The 12,973-nt window shown below is 32.2% G+C and overlaps 1 protein-coding gene across 16 annotated transcripts in view; it reads left to right on the plus strand.

The window, feature by feature from the left end:
• LOC141453943 (phosphatase and actin regulator 2) overlaps positions 1-12,973 on the plus strand; it is a 365,561-nt gene that overhangs the window by 342,358 nt on the left and 10,230 nt on the right. For 14 of the 16 annotated variants that reach the window (XM_074127585.1, XM_074127588.1, XM_074127589.1 and 11 more), the window contains 5 exons: positions 1,207-1,435; positions 4,420-4,452; positions 6,448-6,587; positions 6,783-6,939; positions 8,474-8,529. In XM_074127585.1, coding sequence (XP_073983686.1) covers positions 1,207-1,435; positions 4,420-4,452; positions 6,448-6,587; positions 6,783-6,939; positions 8,474-8,529 — 615 coding nt within the window. The remainder of the gene's footprint in view (positions 1-1,206; positions 1,436-4,419; positions 4,453-6,447; positions 6,588-6,782; positions 6,940-8,473; positions 8,530-12,973) is intronic. The other 2 variants (XM_074127591.1, XM_074127586.1) reach the window with 1 other exon arrangement.

Consider the following 12,973-nt stretch of genomic DNA (forward strand, 5'->3'; position numbering starts at 1 on the left):
AAAAATAAGTAGAAATTAAAAAAGCCAAACGAGAAGTATTCTCAGGATAATGTGATAATGAAATTATATTTTGTACCAAAGTTACATTTTTCAAACACAATGCTATTCAAAATTCAAAATAGGCAATATCTTTTTTTTTTTTATCAAATACCTAGATTAGATTAGAGTCTAGGATAGTTGGCGAGAAAGCCTATGACGCCCGTGCTTCAGAGAGAGTCTAGTTTGGGGTGCACTAGATGGGCACTTCTTCCAGTTCTGTCTTATGGTAACAGGCTACTGAAGAAAGAAAAAGGCTTAGATTTTTCTTCGCCAAAGAGCTGAAATTGTGTGCTAATCCCGCCCTTTACATTGCTGTAAAGGGTAGTGTTGTTACATCTTCTTCCTGACAGAACTTATAAAGGATGTCCTCCTGCCAGACCTACGCGATGAATAGGTTTGTTCAGTTACCAAGGCCTTTGTAAAGGTCTACAATCAGCGTAACGGTTGCCTGTCTATAATCTGGTTTAATTATTGCAATAAGTTTTACTGATTATGCACCCATTCTCTGATTACCTGCATTGCAAGGCATTCTACAATGCCATAAAAGGGAAAACAGTTCCCAAGAGGAACCTTCCCTCAAACGATCCTCCGCCTTAAAAAGTCCCTGTAACCCGAATGCCCGGACACGCAGTCCATCAAGACTTTTTTTTTCTAACTACCACTACTCGCCAGTATTTCTAAATAGTCCCACGCCAGCCTTGAATAGATCAAAACAGGACTTAATGAAATCGCCTGGTTGCCCGAGAATTGTGACTACTCTGAAATTAATTATTACCCATTTTATTGATCTCGACAGAACAAAGGTATGTAACGCCGACGTTCGTCTGAAAGAACGTATCCAGCCTTCAAATTCCCTAACAATATCACTAGCATCCCCAAACAATACTTAATACTTATTCAAATTTGAAATAAAGTTGCGGCAAAAGAATCAAAATTATTTTTCCCAAAATCAAATTTTATACATATTTGCCTTAAAGTGAGTCATTTCGGAATTGTATTTTCCGATTCATATTTTACAAATATAATTTTAGAGTGTTTCCTCAATTTTCATTGAAATGTTTTGTATTTGATGAAATTAAAGGAAAAACAAACAATGATAGTGTCTTGCATGAACTATAGATTGCATTTTTTATTTTTTTTTAACACTTTTTTCTTTTTTTCATTTAGTATGCGACGTTGAAGATAATTGCGAAGGTGATGAATATTCCGATGGTTCAGGATCTGATTGTGAAGATGATGGAGGATCACTTCGCCTGGGACAACCAAACCCATCGATAGATACCAGTCGAGTAGAAGAGATACCAGCTAAAGAGCCAAAATTCCACGCTGTACCACTCAAATCCGCTCTAAAGAAGCCACCCACACCGACCCAGGAATCACCACAGCCTCAATACAAGTGGGTATCTCCTAATCTGTATCCATTAATTATCACCCAAATACTGCTGTAATGGTAAAATTCTTTATAATATCAACTGCTTATAACTTACCTTTATGTTATTTTGTGTACCTTAAATATCCTCTAGATCGAGGGTGCCAACCTCGTTAAGTCTCAAATTGAAAATAGATGCAAAGATTGAAATTTCATTCAAAGAGAGAGAGGGAAAAAAGTATTAATGTACATTTAAATTCAGGTCTTTTTGAACTGAAATTGCGATAAAATGAAGGGTTAAAAATCCAAATATTTTTCTGTAATAAATGAGGGTTATTTTCATTAATTCACAGAATAAGACCAAAAAGTTGTAAACCTGTAAGTAGAAAATGTAGAAAAGAAGTAGAAAATATCCCTTCTAAATTGCACTTTCATTTCATAATATCTAGTAAAAAATCACTTTTTACTTCATAATTAATAAATTATGTGTTAGTTTCTTTAAAACACATACCTACTGTCTTGTGTAGATTTTAATTAGGTTTATTTTATATTTTAGTGAAAATTGAACCCACAATGGAACATATATGTAAACAAGTTCTTAAAACCAGATGTTATATTTTTCAATTCATTATTTCCATTAAAAGATTTTGTTTTTTCTAATGCTGATCTGATGATGTTCCATGTACGAGGTGTGTTCAAAAAGTAACGGGAATTTTCGTTTTTTGAAAAAAATATTTATTTATTCATCTACATTAATATTGTCGCCTTCAAAGTAGTCCCCTTCGCATACAATACACTTGTGCCAGCGCTTTTTCCAATCCTCGAAACACTTCTGAAACTCGATCTTTGTGATAGCTTTCAGCTCTTTCAGCGATTCGCTTTTAATGTCATCTATGCTTGTAAAACGACGGCCTTTTAATGTTCTCTTTATGTTTGGAAATAGAAAAAAGTCACATGGAGCCATGTCTGGCGAATATGGAGGCTGGGGCATCGTTAAAGTTTTGTTTTTGGCCAAAAATTCACGAACAAGCAATGAAGTGTGAGCAGGTGCATTATCGTGGTGCAAAATCCATGAATTGTTTTGCCACAAATCCGGGCGTTTTTTTCGGATTGCTTCACGCAAACGGCGTTGAACTTGTAGGTAGTACTCCTTATTGATTGTTTGACCTTGTGGCAAGAATTCATGATGCACTATGCCATTAAAATCGAAGAACACAGTGAGCATAACCTTCACATTCGACCGCACTTGTCGAGCCTTTTTCGGTCTTGGCGATCCAGAATGCCTCCACTGGGACGATTGAGCCTTAGTTTCGACATCATATCCGTAAACCCATGTTTCGTCACCTATTATAACACGTTTCAGTAGATCCGCATCGTTGTCGACTTCATTGAGTGACTCTTGAGCAACTTCCATTCTCCGCTGTTTTTGTTCGAAATTCAACAATTTTGGAACAAATTTTGCTGCCACACGTTTCATACCCAAAACATCCGAAAAAATTTCATGGCATGAGCCAATTGATATGGCAACATCATCAGCGACTTCTCTGATTGTGATTCGTTCATAACCATTTCTTTCACTTTTTTCACGTTTTCATCGGTTGTTGATGTGCTTGGACGTCCAGGTCGTTCGTCATCTTCAACGTTTTCGCGGCCATCTTGGAAACGCTTATACCACTCGTAAATCCTTGTTTTACTCATAGCAGACTCGCCATATGCCTTTATTAACATTTCACACACTTTATTACACTTTATTTCATTTTTTACGCAAAATTTAATACAAATTCTTTGATCCATTTTTTTTAACAAACAAAAATCGCCAAGCTCGAAAAACACGTCTAACCTTAACGGCTGCCACTTAAGAAGTAAACAATGAATATTACTGAAAATTTTATCGTACTTCAGGGGCATGTGTACCAACATAATAAAAAAAATAATTTTACAATCAGACTCTCCAAACCCGCGAAATTTAAAAATTCCCGTTACTTTTTGAACGCACCTCGTATACCTCCGTTGCATTAATAAAATGATGCTACTAATTGTCGAAAAAAAAAATTGTTATTGTAACATTTAATAGCATTTGAACCAAAATAAACACGCCAAAAATTTGTTCAGTCTAAAACATATGAAATTATCTAAGCCAACTTTTAATTTCAAAATTTAAATCACTTGAATACTGACGTACCACCCTCTATTATCCAGCATCTTAGAAGGATTAATTTTTTTCTTAATATCAGACCATTCATATTCTGATTCTTATGGGGGGGGGACCGACATCCATGACTTTTTTTGGACTTGAGCCATGCAGTCTATTACTGAAGGAACTGATCCTCTGAAGGTTATTGTTTCATACTGTTAACTGACCCTTAGTCGTAAAATACTTTCTTATTGTACCAATAATTATCTTTATTATTGCTTTTTCTTAAACTTGCATACAATGAAATGTTTACATCTTTTCATCTCCTGTACAATGTTCATAAAATATTCGTTATTGCCACTAGAACTAAATCCATTTTGCGTCTCACTAATGTTTAATTGCAAAATTATGGTTTAACAATGTGCAAAATTATTTTTAAAAAAAAAAGGATAAAATTAAGCCACCATTAATCTTCAACTAGGTATTACACTTTTACTGATAAATTAAAGTGAATTGCAAATTAGGTGCTAGAATTTTAGAAAATTAAAAAATTTTAGAATAGCAAGTTATCTCTTTAGAAAGAGTTGTAAATATAGATAAATATTATGTTATTGTTCTGTTAATCAATAATAACTAGTTGATAATTGAAAAACAATTTCAGTTACATAATATACTCAATATGACCTAAGCACTTACAAATTAGACTATTTTTTATTTATTTTTTCTTTTAAACGGCTTATAAAAAAGAAGAAAACTATTAAGTGTTGTGGTCTGATAGGGTAATTATCATTACTTTATTATCTTAAATAAATAGAGGAAACTAGTGAAGTAGATAATTATTGTGACAGTGTTATATTTTGTCTGTTTGTTGCTGCAGAAGGCCGCCTCTCCGACCTAGGATAATTATTTGGTAATTTAAATAAAAATAATGAATTTCTTTGATCTAATTTACCTTAGGGGAAAATGTTTTTTCTTAAACTCAATTTATGTAACAAAAACCTTCCTATAGAAGTTATATATATGTGTACTATTTTAAATTGAACTCATTATATTATTATTTTCGTGACAAACCATAAATTTAGAAAGCTCGTCTACTGACGAACTATCAATTATTCCTGGAAACAATATTTTTCTAGGAGCTTGAAATATAACAATTGCCATTTCTCAGTTCTTATTAAATATCAGGAAGTTCTGCCGTAGCAGTTTAAACATCTATCGATCAACAACCAAAAAGTTATATCGAAAAAAATTCTACCGAAATGTATCTATCCTGTCTAACTTTATTTTAATATTCTCCTCGAATCATCCATTCTCTGGGGATTATTACTCTTTTTTTTATGACTCCGTAAAATTATTTTAAGTTTGTTTGATATTTTTCTTACCAATCATTTCTTTAATAAACAGTAAAAAATGTATAAGATTGATTGTGCGAGGAATTTGGCAATTCTTTACGATTAAATAACACATTTTTTATTCGTTACCACTGCGATCGTGTTAAATTCACGGGTATATTGTGCTTTAAATGCTATGTGGCGGTCGTCCATCATGGGAATGATGTTTAATTTTAAAGATTGTCGCTCGTTAGTTTTAGAATCTCAAAAAAACTAGAAAATTTTACCCCTAACCTTTAAAACATAGTTAAAGGCTATGTTTTCGGTTATATAACCTTTAAAATGCTATCTTAGAAGTTATATAGATCCGAGTGATATCTTAGAACAACTTCTTTAGCTAGATCATTTATACCTAGAGCAAGTGTTGTCTGTAAAATGAAGTTCTGTGTCCAGTGTAATGTAAACAATGGGTAGAATCAATATCTTCGCAACAGAACCAAGTTTGCGATTTGTCTATTTTTTTTACTTTATTTTAGAGAACTTGAAAACAAAATGTTAACATTTCCAAATATTAGGCGTTAACAAATGAAAATATGTCATTTTTTCTAAATAAAACATGGTTACGTACGAATCGATTGCAAAGGTTTGTTTTTATGAATCTAAAATTGAAAATCAAATACTATTGTAAAGAGCTAGAGGTCCTTAAATTGCAGTGGATTTAAATAAATTTAGTTCAATTTAATTAAAATATTGATTAAAATGAAGAGTTCATGTACAAAGTTGTTAGATTATATTTATAAAAGAGGATAATATATACGTAAATAAAGTAATCACCTATTTTTCCAAGCAGGGCTTAAATAAATAAAATACAGTGTAAAACATTGATTGTTAATACCTGAAAAGTCAAATTTAAAAGAAAAACAAATTTGTGAGAAAACAAATTAGGTGTAAACAATTTATTATGGTTAACAGTCGTTTGTAAATTTAATTATATTGTTAGAGGCGCTGTCAAGGACTAATAGATTTGTGTAAGATTCATTCTTACTTTACCTGTAAACTTAAAGTTGTTCACAGAGTTGTCAATCGATATTAAATCTAAAACAGACATTATTTTAAAGTGAAAATATCACGATCCTGTTCCCCGTGAATGATAAGTCAAGTCTCTCTTGCCTGTCTTTTTATGGGTGTACTTGCCAGTGATCTTTATTTTTTCGATCAGTTCGGCCAGATTGGGGGTAATTTATTTAACGGTAGCTGAGGACTATTTTGTTTCAACCGTATATTTCTTATTTAATTTTTTATGCACTTTTAATAAGTTTTTATATCATATTTAGTAAGTGAAATACAGTTGTTTAATATCATGGCAAAGAAAAAATTTAATTCCCTCAGTGCATTAATATCTTGTGCCAATAGGAATGCCTGTTATTTCTAATTGGCAGCAGAACCTTACTGCATCCTACACAGCCCAGCACTTTTATTTCCATTCCTCATAATTGGCTCTTCATTTTATGAATATAATAAAATAAATATATTGTGTTATATTGTTAATATTATTTCTAAAATATTGTTTTTAGCAAACGTCCGGTCAGGTTTGGACTGTCTTTGGCTTGCACAGTTGAAAATAAAGAAAATGCTAGACCTGCAGACCCTGACACAGATGGTAGTGATTCATCTGGCGATGGACCTGTACTCTATAGAGATGATGATCCAGAAAGTAAGTCGTAATTTATTTATTTAGTAAATTTTTCAATACATTATCTTACATTTTGGTAAAAAATACCAATCAGATTTTAAAAAGAAGTTTCTTATACGAGTAAATTAGTCAGAGATATCAAATAAGTAAGAGGTACATTTATCATTTGTGTATAAACATAATTTATTGTAATATATTTTTGTTTTTTCGTTTTAGGCCGTTTGGCAGCGAAAATTGCTAGGAAAGATAGTCTTGCCTTGAAGTTAGCTTTACGACCTGATCGACAAGAATTGATCGATAGAAATATTCTTCAAGTCCAGAGTGAAAAAGAACGTCAAGAAAATAAAGAAGCTGTTGGAGCAAGACTGATCAGGTAAAATTTTATTGTTTTTTTATTATTTTATTTATTTTTTATTATAGAGTCTCAACACTTTAAAGTTGTATTTTTGAATACCTTTTTTATGAATCGAAATTCTTGTTAAAAAATTATTTGGTTATTACATCGCGCCCGGGTCTGGCATAGAAATTTCACTGTAACCTTTTCTGAGGAATCCGAATGCCCTCTTTGCAGGAACAGTCGGGATAGTCTAATTCATACCCTACTATCATGTCCAATTCTTTCCTCTTTTAGGGACACGTATATCGGGAAATACATAGTCATTCAAAGTTCAGACAGAGAAAATTTTCTGGATCTAATGTCAGCTGAGAATGACAATAATAAAATGAATAATATTTATTTTTTTGTAACGAAAAGCTTAAAACTTAGAAAACTATTATTAGAGTTTTAATTAATTTAATTTTTCATTGGTAGCCTATTTTTAATTAGCTAGCTACTTGCCTGCCTTATCGAGCCTGTTTAATACTGTTTATCAGAAAATTAGTTTGATTCATGTAAAGCTCTCCGTTTTATTTATTTAAAAGAAAATTCTTGTTTCATTTGTTTAACATCACGTCCGCGTTTTCTCTTAATTTGTATTTAGTATTAATGTATCTTATTGTATTAGAGAATATTGATTTCATTTATTTATTTATTTATTTTATTTTCTGTTATTTTTTCTGTTTTCATTTATTTATTTTTATTTTTTTCTGTTATTCTGTTACAAACTTATTCAGTATTTGACAATTTAATTTCTATTACATAAGCTACCTACCTTATATTAGTTTCATATTAAATTCTATTTTATTGTAAAGAAGTTTGTATTGGTCAACTCATTGCTACGAGTTGTGTAAAACTCTATAAGCAATAAAAAATTCATTCATTCATTCATTATTTTATTTATTTTTTATTATAGAGTCTCAACACTTTAAAGTTGTATTTTTGAATAACTTTTTTATGAATCGAAATTCTTGTTAAAAAATTATTTGGTCGTAAGCATATTTATTTAATGAAATAAATAGATGGTATAATTATAAAATCTTATTTGGAGCAGACCGATGCAAAGAACAGGACTAGAAATTTATTGAGCCATTTAATAAAGCGATTAAGTCATTACGGCCAATCAATGCATTTTTCGCATTTGTATTTCTCATGATATTAGCCCAGTTCTTGTCGTTTAGTTTTAGTGTACTGTGGCCCTGATTATTGCTAATTATCTGCATTCCTAAATTTGCACGCATTATCACTTTAAAGAAGAAACAATAATTGATAAAGAAATGAAATATATTTGCTTCTTTTTGTGACTACAATCTTGATGTAGCATATAACAAACTTCATTAAATCCTTTCACTTTTTTGCCCTTCATGTTGAATTTTTCAAAAATAAAGAACAACATGAAACCAAAATAAGATCAAAAGACCACACACTTCCAGTATTGACAAGAATGTAAAAATGTTTAATAAAAAGATAATTTTTTCACCAAATTTTAACTACACATAGCTTTATTTATGTATTTATTTCTATTTTACAGACGCCTTAGTATGAGGCCAACCCAAGAAGAACTTGAAGATAGAAACATTTTAAAGAGTAAGTAAATGCAAATTGTATTTTTTTTTCTTAAGTAAACATTCCAACTTAAATATCTTTCACTCTCAAAAGAATGCAAGACCTTTGGTCTCAAATTTAAATTCATATTTACATAATTTAGAACATTATAATGGATTTTTTTTTCATCTATGCACTAAGGCAGTGGTTCTTAAACTTTTCATAGAATTATATGTACGACGGTCGTTTGAAAAGTCCGTGCAAAAATAAAAACTACTTAATTTTTTGGGGTAAACCTTTTTTATTTTTCAACATAGTCTCCTTTTAGGCTTATACACTTCGTCCAACGCTGCTCTAGTTTGTTGATCCCTTCCGAATAATAGGATTTGTCCAAGACTGAAAAATAGCCATTCGTTTCTGCAATCACCTCCTCGTTTGAATAAAATCTTTTTCCCGCCAGCCATTTCTTCATATTGGGCAACAAATAGTAGTCCGAGGGAGCCAAGTCTGGAGAATAGGGGGGATGTGAAACGAGTTGGAACACTATTTCCATTAATTTTGCGACCACAACTGCTGAGGTGTGAGCTGGTGCGTTGTCGTGATGGAAAAGGACTTTTTTGTGGGCCAATCGTGGGCGTTTTTCTTGCAGCTCGGTTTTCAAACGGTCCAATAACGATGAATAATATGCACCTGTAATAGTTTTACCCTTTTCCAGATAGTCGATGAGGATTATTCCTTGCGAATCCCAAAAGACAGTCGCCATAATCTTTCCGGCCGAAGGAACGGTCTTCGCCTTTTTTGGCGCAGATTCCCCCTTGGTAACCCATTGTTTAGATTGTTCTTTGGTCTCAGGAGTGTAGTGATGTATCCATGTTTCATCCACAGTGACGAAACGAAGCTTAAAGTCCTGCGGATTCTTCTGGAACAGCTGCAAACCGTCCTTGCAACACTGCACACGATTTCGTTTTTGGTCAAGCGTGAGCAATCGCGGCACCCATCTTGCGGATAGCTTTGTCATGTCCAAATGTTGATGCAAAATATTATGTACCCGTTCATTCGAGATGCCCACAGCACTAGCAATCTCACGCACCTTCACTCTTCTGTCATCCATCACCATATCATGGATTTTATCAATGATTTCTGGAGTAGTAACCTCAACAGGGCGTCCAGAACGTTCAGCGTCACTTGTGCCCATATGGCCACTCCGAAAATTTTGAAACCACTTATAAACTGTTCTAATCGAAGGTGCAGAGTCACCATAATGTTTATCAAGTTTCTCTTTAGTCTCCTGAAGGTGTGTGTTCTTCCAAGAGATGCTACTAACTAAACATAACCTCAATACGCGCCAGTGGTGCTATCTCTCAGACTTTGCACGGACTTTTCAAACGACCCTCGTATATATTTTTCTCGCGGAACACTAACATTAAATAATTTAAAATTCGGTATTAGCATGAACTTAAAATTAAATTAAAATTAAAAAAAAAGGAACAATTTTTTCTTTTCGTATCTTTCCTAAGTTTCTAAATTTCAATACATTTAAAATTGAAATTTCGCGGAACACCAGTTAACAACCACTGCTTTATAACTTCTAAAATTATAGCTCTGTGCACAAAATAACTATAGCTTATAATTGAGAAAAACAAAGTGTACAAGTGGACAAAATTTCATACGAATACGAGGTTCGCAGTGGGAGATATAGAACGGCCATAATTTTACAGAATTTCATGACCCAAAAAATTTTCAACCCTTTATATCTTCTGCATTTATAGATCTGTGCGCAAAATAACTATAGCTTATAATTGAGAAAAACAAAGTGTACAAGAGAACAAAATTTCATACGAATACGTGGTTCACCGTGGGAGATATAGAACGGCCATAATTTTACAGAATTTCATGACCCATAAAATTTTCAACCCTTTATATCTTCTACATTTATAGATCTGTGCACAAAATAACTATAGCTTATAATTGAGAAAAACAAAGTGTACAAGAAAACAAAATTCCATACCAATACGTGGTTCACAGTGGGAGATATAGAACGGCCATAATTTTACAGAATTTCATGACCCAAAAAATTTTCAACCCTTTATATCTTCTACATTTATAGATCTGTGCACAAAATAACTATAGCTTATAATTGAGAAAAACAAAGTGTACAAGTGGACAAAATTTCATACGAATACGAGGTTCGCAGTGGGAGATATAGAACGGCCATAATTTTACAGAATTTCATGACCCAAAAAATTTTCAACCCTTTATATCTTCTACATTCATAGATCTGTGCACAAAATAACTATAGTTTATAATAGAGAAAAACAAAGTGTACAAGAGAACAAAATTTCATACGAATACGTGGTTCACAGTGGGAGATATAGAACGGCCAAAATTTTACAGAATTTCATGACCCAAAAAATTTTCAACCCTTTATATCTTCTACATTTATAGATCTTTGCACAAAATAACTATAGTTTATAATTGAGAAAAACAAAGTTACAAGAGAACAAAATTCCATACCAATACGTGGTTCACAGTGGGAAATATAGAACGGCCATAATTTTGCAGAATTTCATGACCCAAAAAATTTTCAACCCTTTATATCTTCTACATTTATAGATCTGTGCACAAAATAACTATAGCTTATAATTGAGAAAAACAAAGTGTACAAGAGAACAAAATTTCATACGAATACGTGGTTCACAGTGGGAGATATAGATCGGCCAAAATTTTACAGAATTTCATGACCCAAAAAATTTTCAACCCTTTATATCTTCTACATTTATAGATCTGTGCACAAAATAACTTTAGCTGATAATTGAGAAAAACAAAGTGTACAAGAGAACAAAATTTCATACGAATACGTGGTTCACAGTGGGTGATATAGAACGGCCACAATTTTACAGAATTTCATGACCCATAAAATTTTCAACCCTTTATATCTTCTACATTTATAGATCTGTGCACAAAATAACTATAGCTTATAATTGAGAAAAACAAAGTGTACAAGAGAACAAAATTTCATACGAATACGTGGTTCACAGTGGGTGATATAGAACGGCCACAATTTTGCAGAATTTCATGACCCATAAAATTTTCAACCCTTTATATCTTATACATTTATAGATCTGTGCACAAAATAACTATAGCTTATAATTGAGAAAAACAAAGTGTACCAGAGAACAAAATTCCATACCAATACGTGGTTTACAGTGGGAGATATAGAACGGCCATAATTTTACAGAATTTCATGACCCAAAAAATTTTCAACCCTTTATATCTTCTACATTTATAGATCTTTGCACAAAATAACTATAGCTTATAATTGAGAAAAACAAAGTGTACCAGAGAACAAAATTCCATACCAATACGTGGTTCACAGTGGGAGATATAGAACGGCCATAATTTTACAGAATTTCTTGACCCAAAAAATTTTCAACCCTTTATAACTTCTACATTTATAGATCTGTGCACAAAATAACTATAGCTTATAATTGAGAAAAACAAAGTGTACAAGAGAACAAAATTTCATACGAATACGTGGTTCACAGTGGGTGATATAGAACGGCCACAATTTTACAGAATTTCATGACCCATAAAATTTTCAACCCTTTATATCTTCTACATTTATAGATCTGTGCACAAAATAACTATAGCTTATAATTGAGAAAAACAAAGTGTACAAGAGAACAAAATTTCATAGGAATACGTGATTCACAGTGGGTGATAAAGAACGGCCACAATTTTGCAGAATTTCATGACCCATAAAATTTTCATCCCTTTATATCTTCTACATTTATAGATCTGTGCACAAAATAACTATAGCTTATAATTGAGAAAAACAAAGTGTACCAGAGAACAAAATTCCATACCAATACGTGGTTCACAGTGGGAGATATAGAACGGCCATAATTTTACAGAATTTCTTGACCCAAAAAATTTTCAACCCTTTATAACTTCTACATTTATAGATCTGTGCACAAAATAACTATAGCTTATAATTGAGAAAAACAAAGTGTACCAGAGAACAAAATTCCATACCAATACGTGGTTCACAGTGGGAGATATAGAACGGCCATAATTTTACACAATTTCTTGACCCAAAAAATTTTCAACCCTTTATAACTTCTACATTTATAGATCTGTGCACAAAATAACTATAGCTTATTATTGAGAAAAACAAAGTGTACAAGAGAACAAAATTTCATAGGAATACGTGGTTCACAGTGGGTGATATAGAACGGCCAAAATTTTGCAGAATTTCATGACCCATAAAATTTTCAACCCTTTATATCTTCTACATTTATAGATCTGTGCACAAAATAACTATAGCTTATAATTGAGAAAAACAAAGTGTACAAGAGAACAAAATTTCATACGAATACGTGGTTCACAGTGGGAGATATAGAACGGCCACAATTTTACAGAATTTCATGACCCAAAAAATTTTCAACCCTTTATATCTTCTACATTTATAGATCTGTGCACAAAA

Source organism: Rhodnius prolixus, unplaced genomic scaffold (assembly GCF_049639745.1).
Source record: "Rhodnius prolixus isolate KJV_2025 unplaced genomic scaffold, Rpr scaffold_9, whole genome shotgun sequence".
NCBI classification, from domain to species: Eukaryota; Metazoa; Arthropoda; class Insecta; order Hemiptera; family Reduviidae; genus Rhodnius; species Rhodnius prolixus.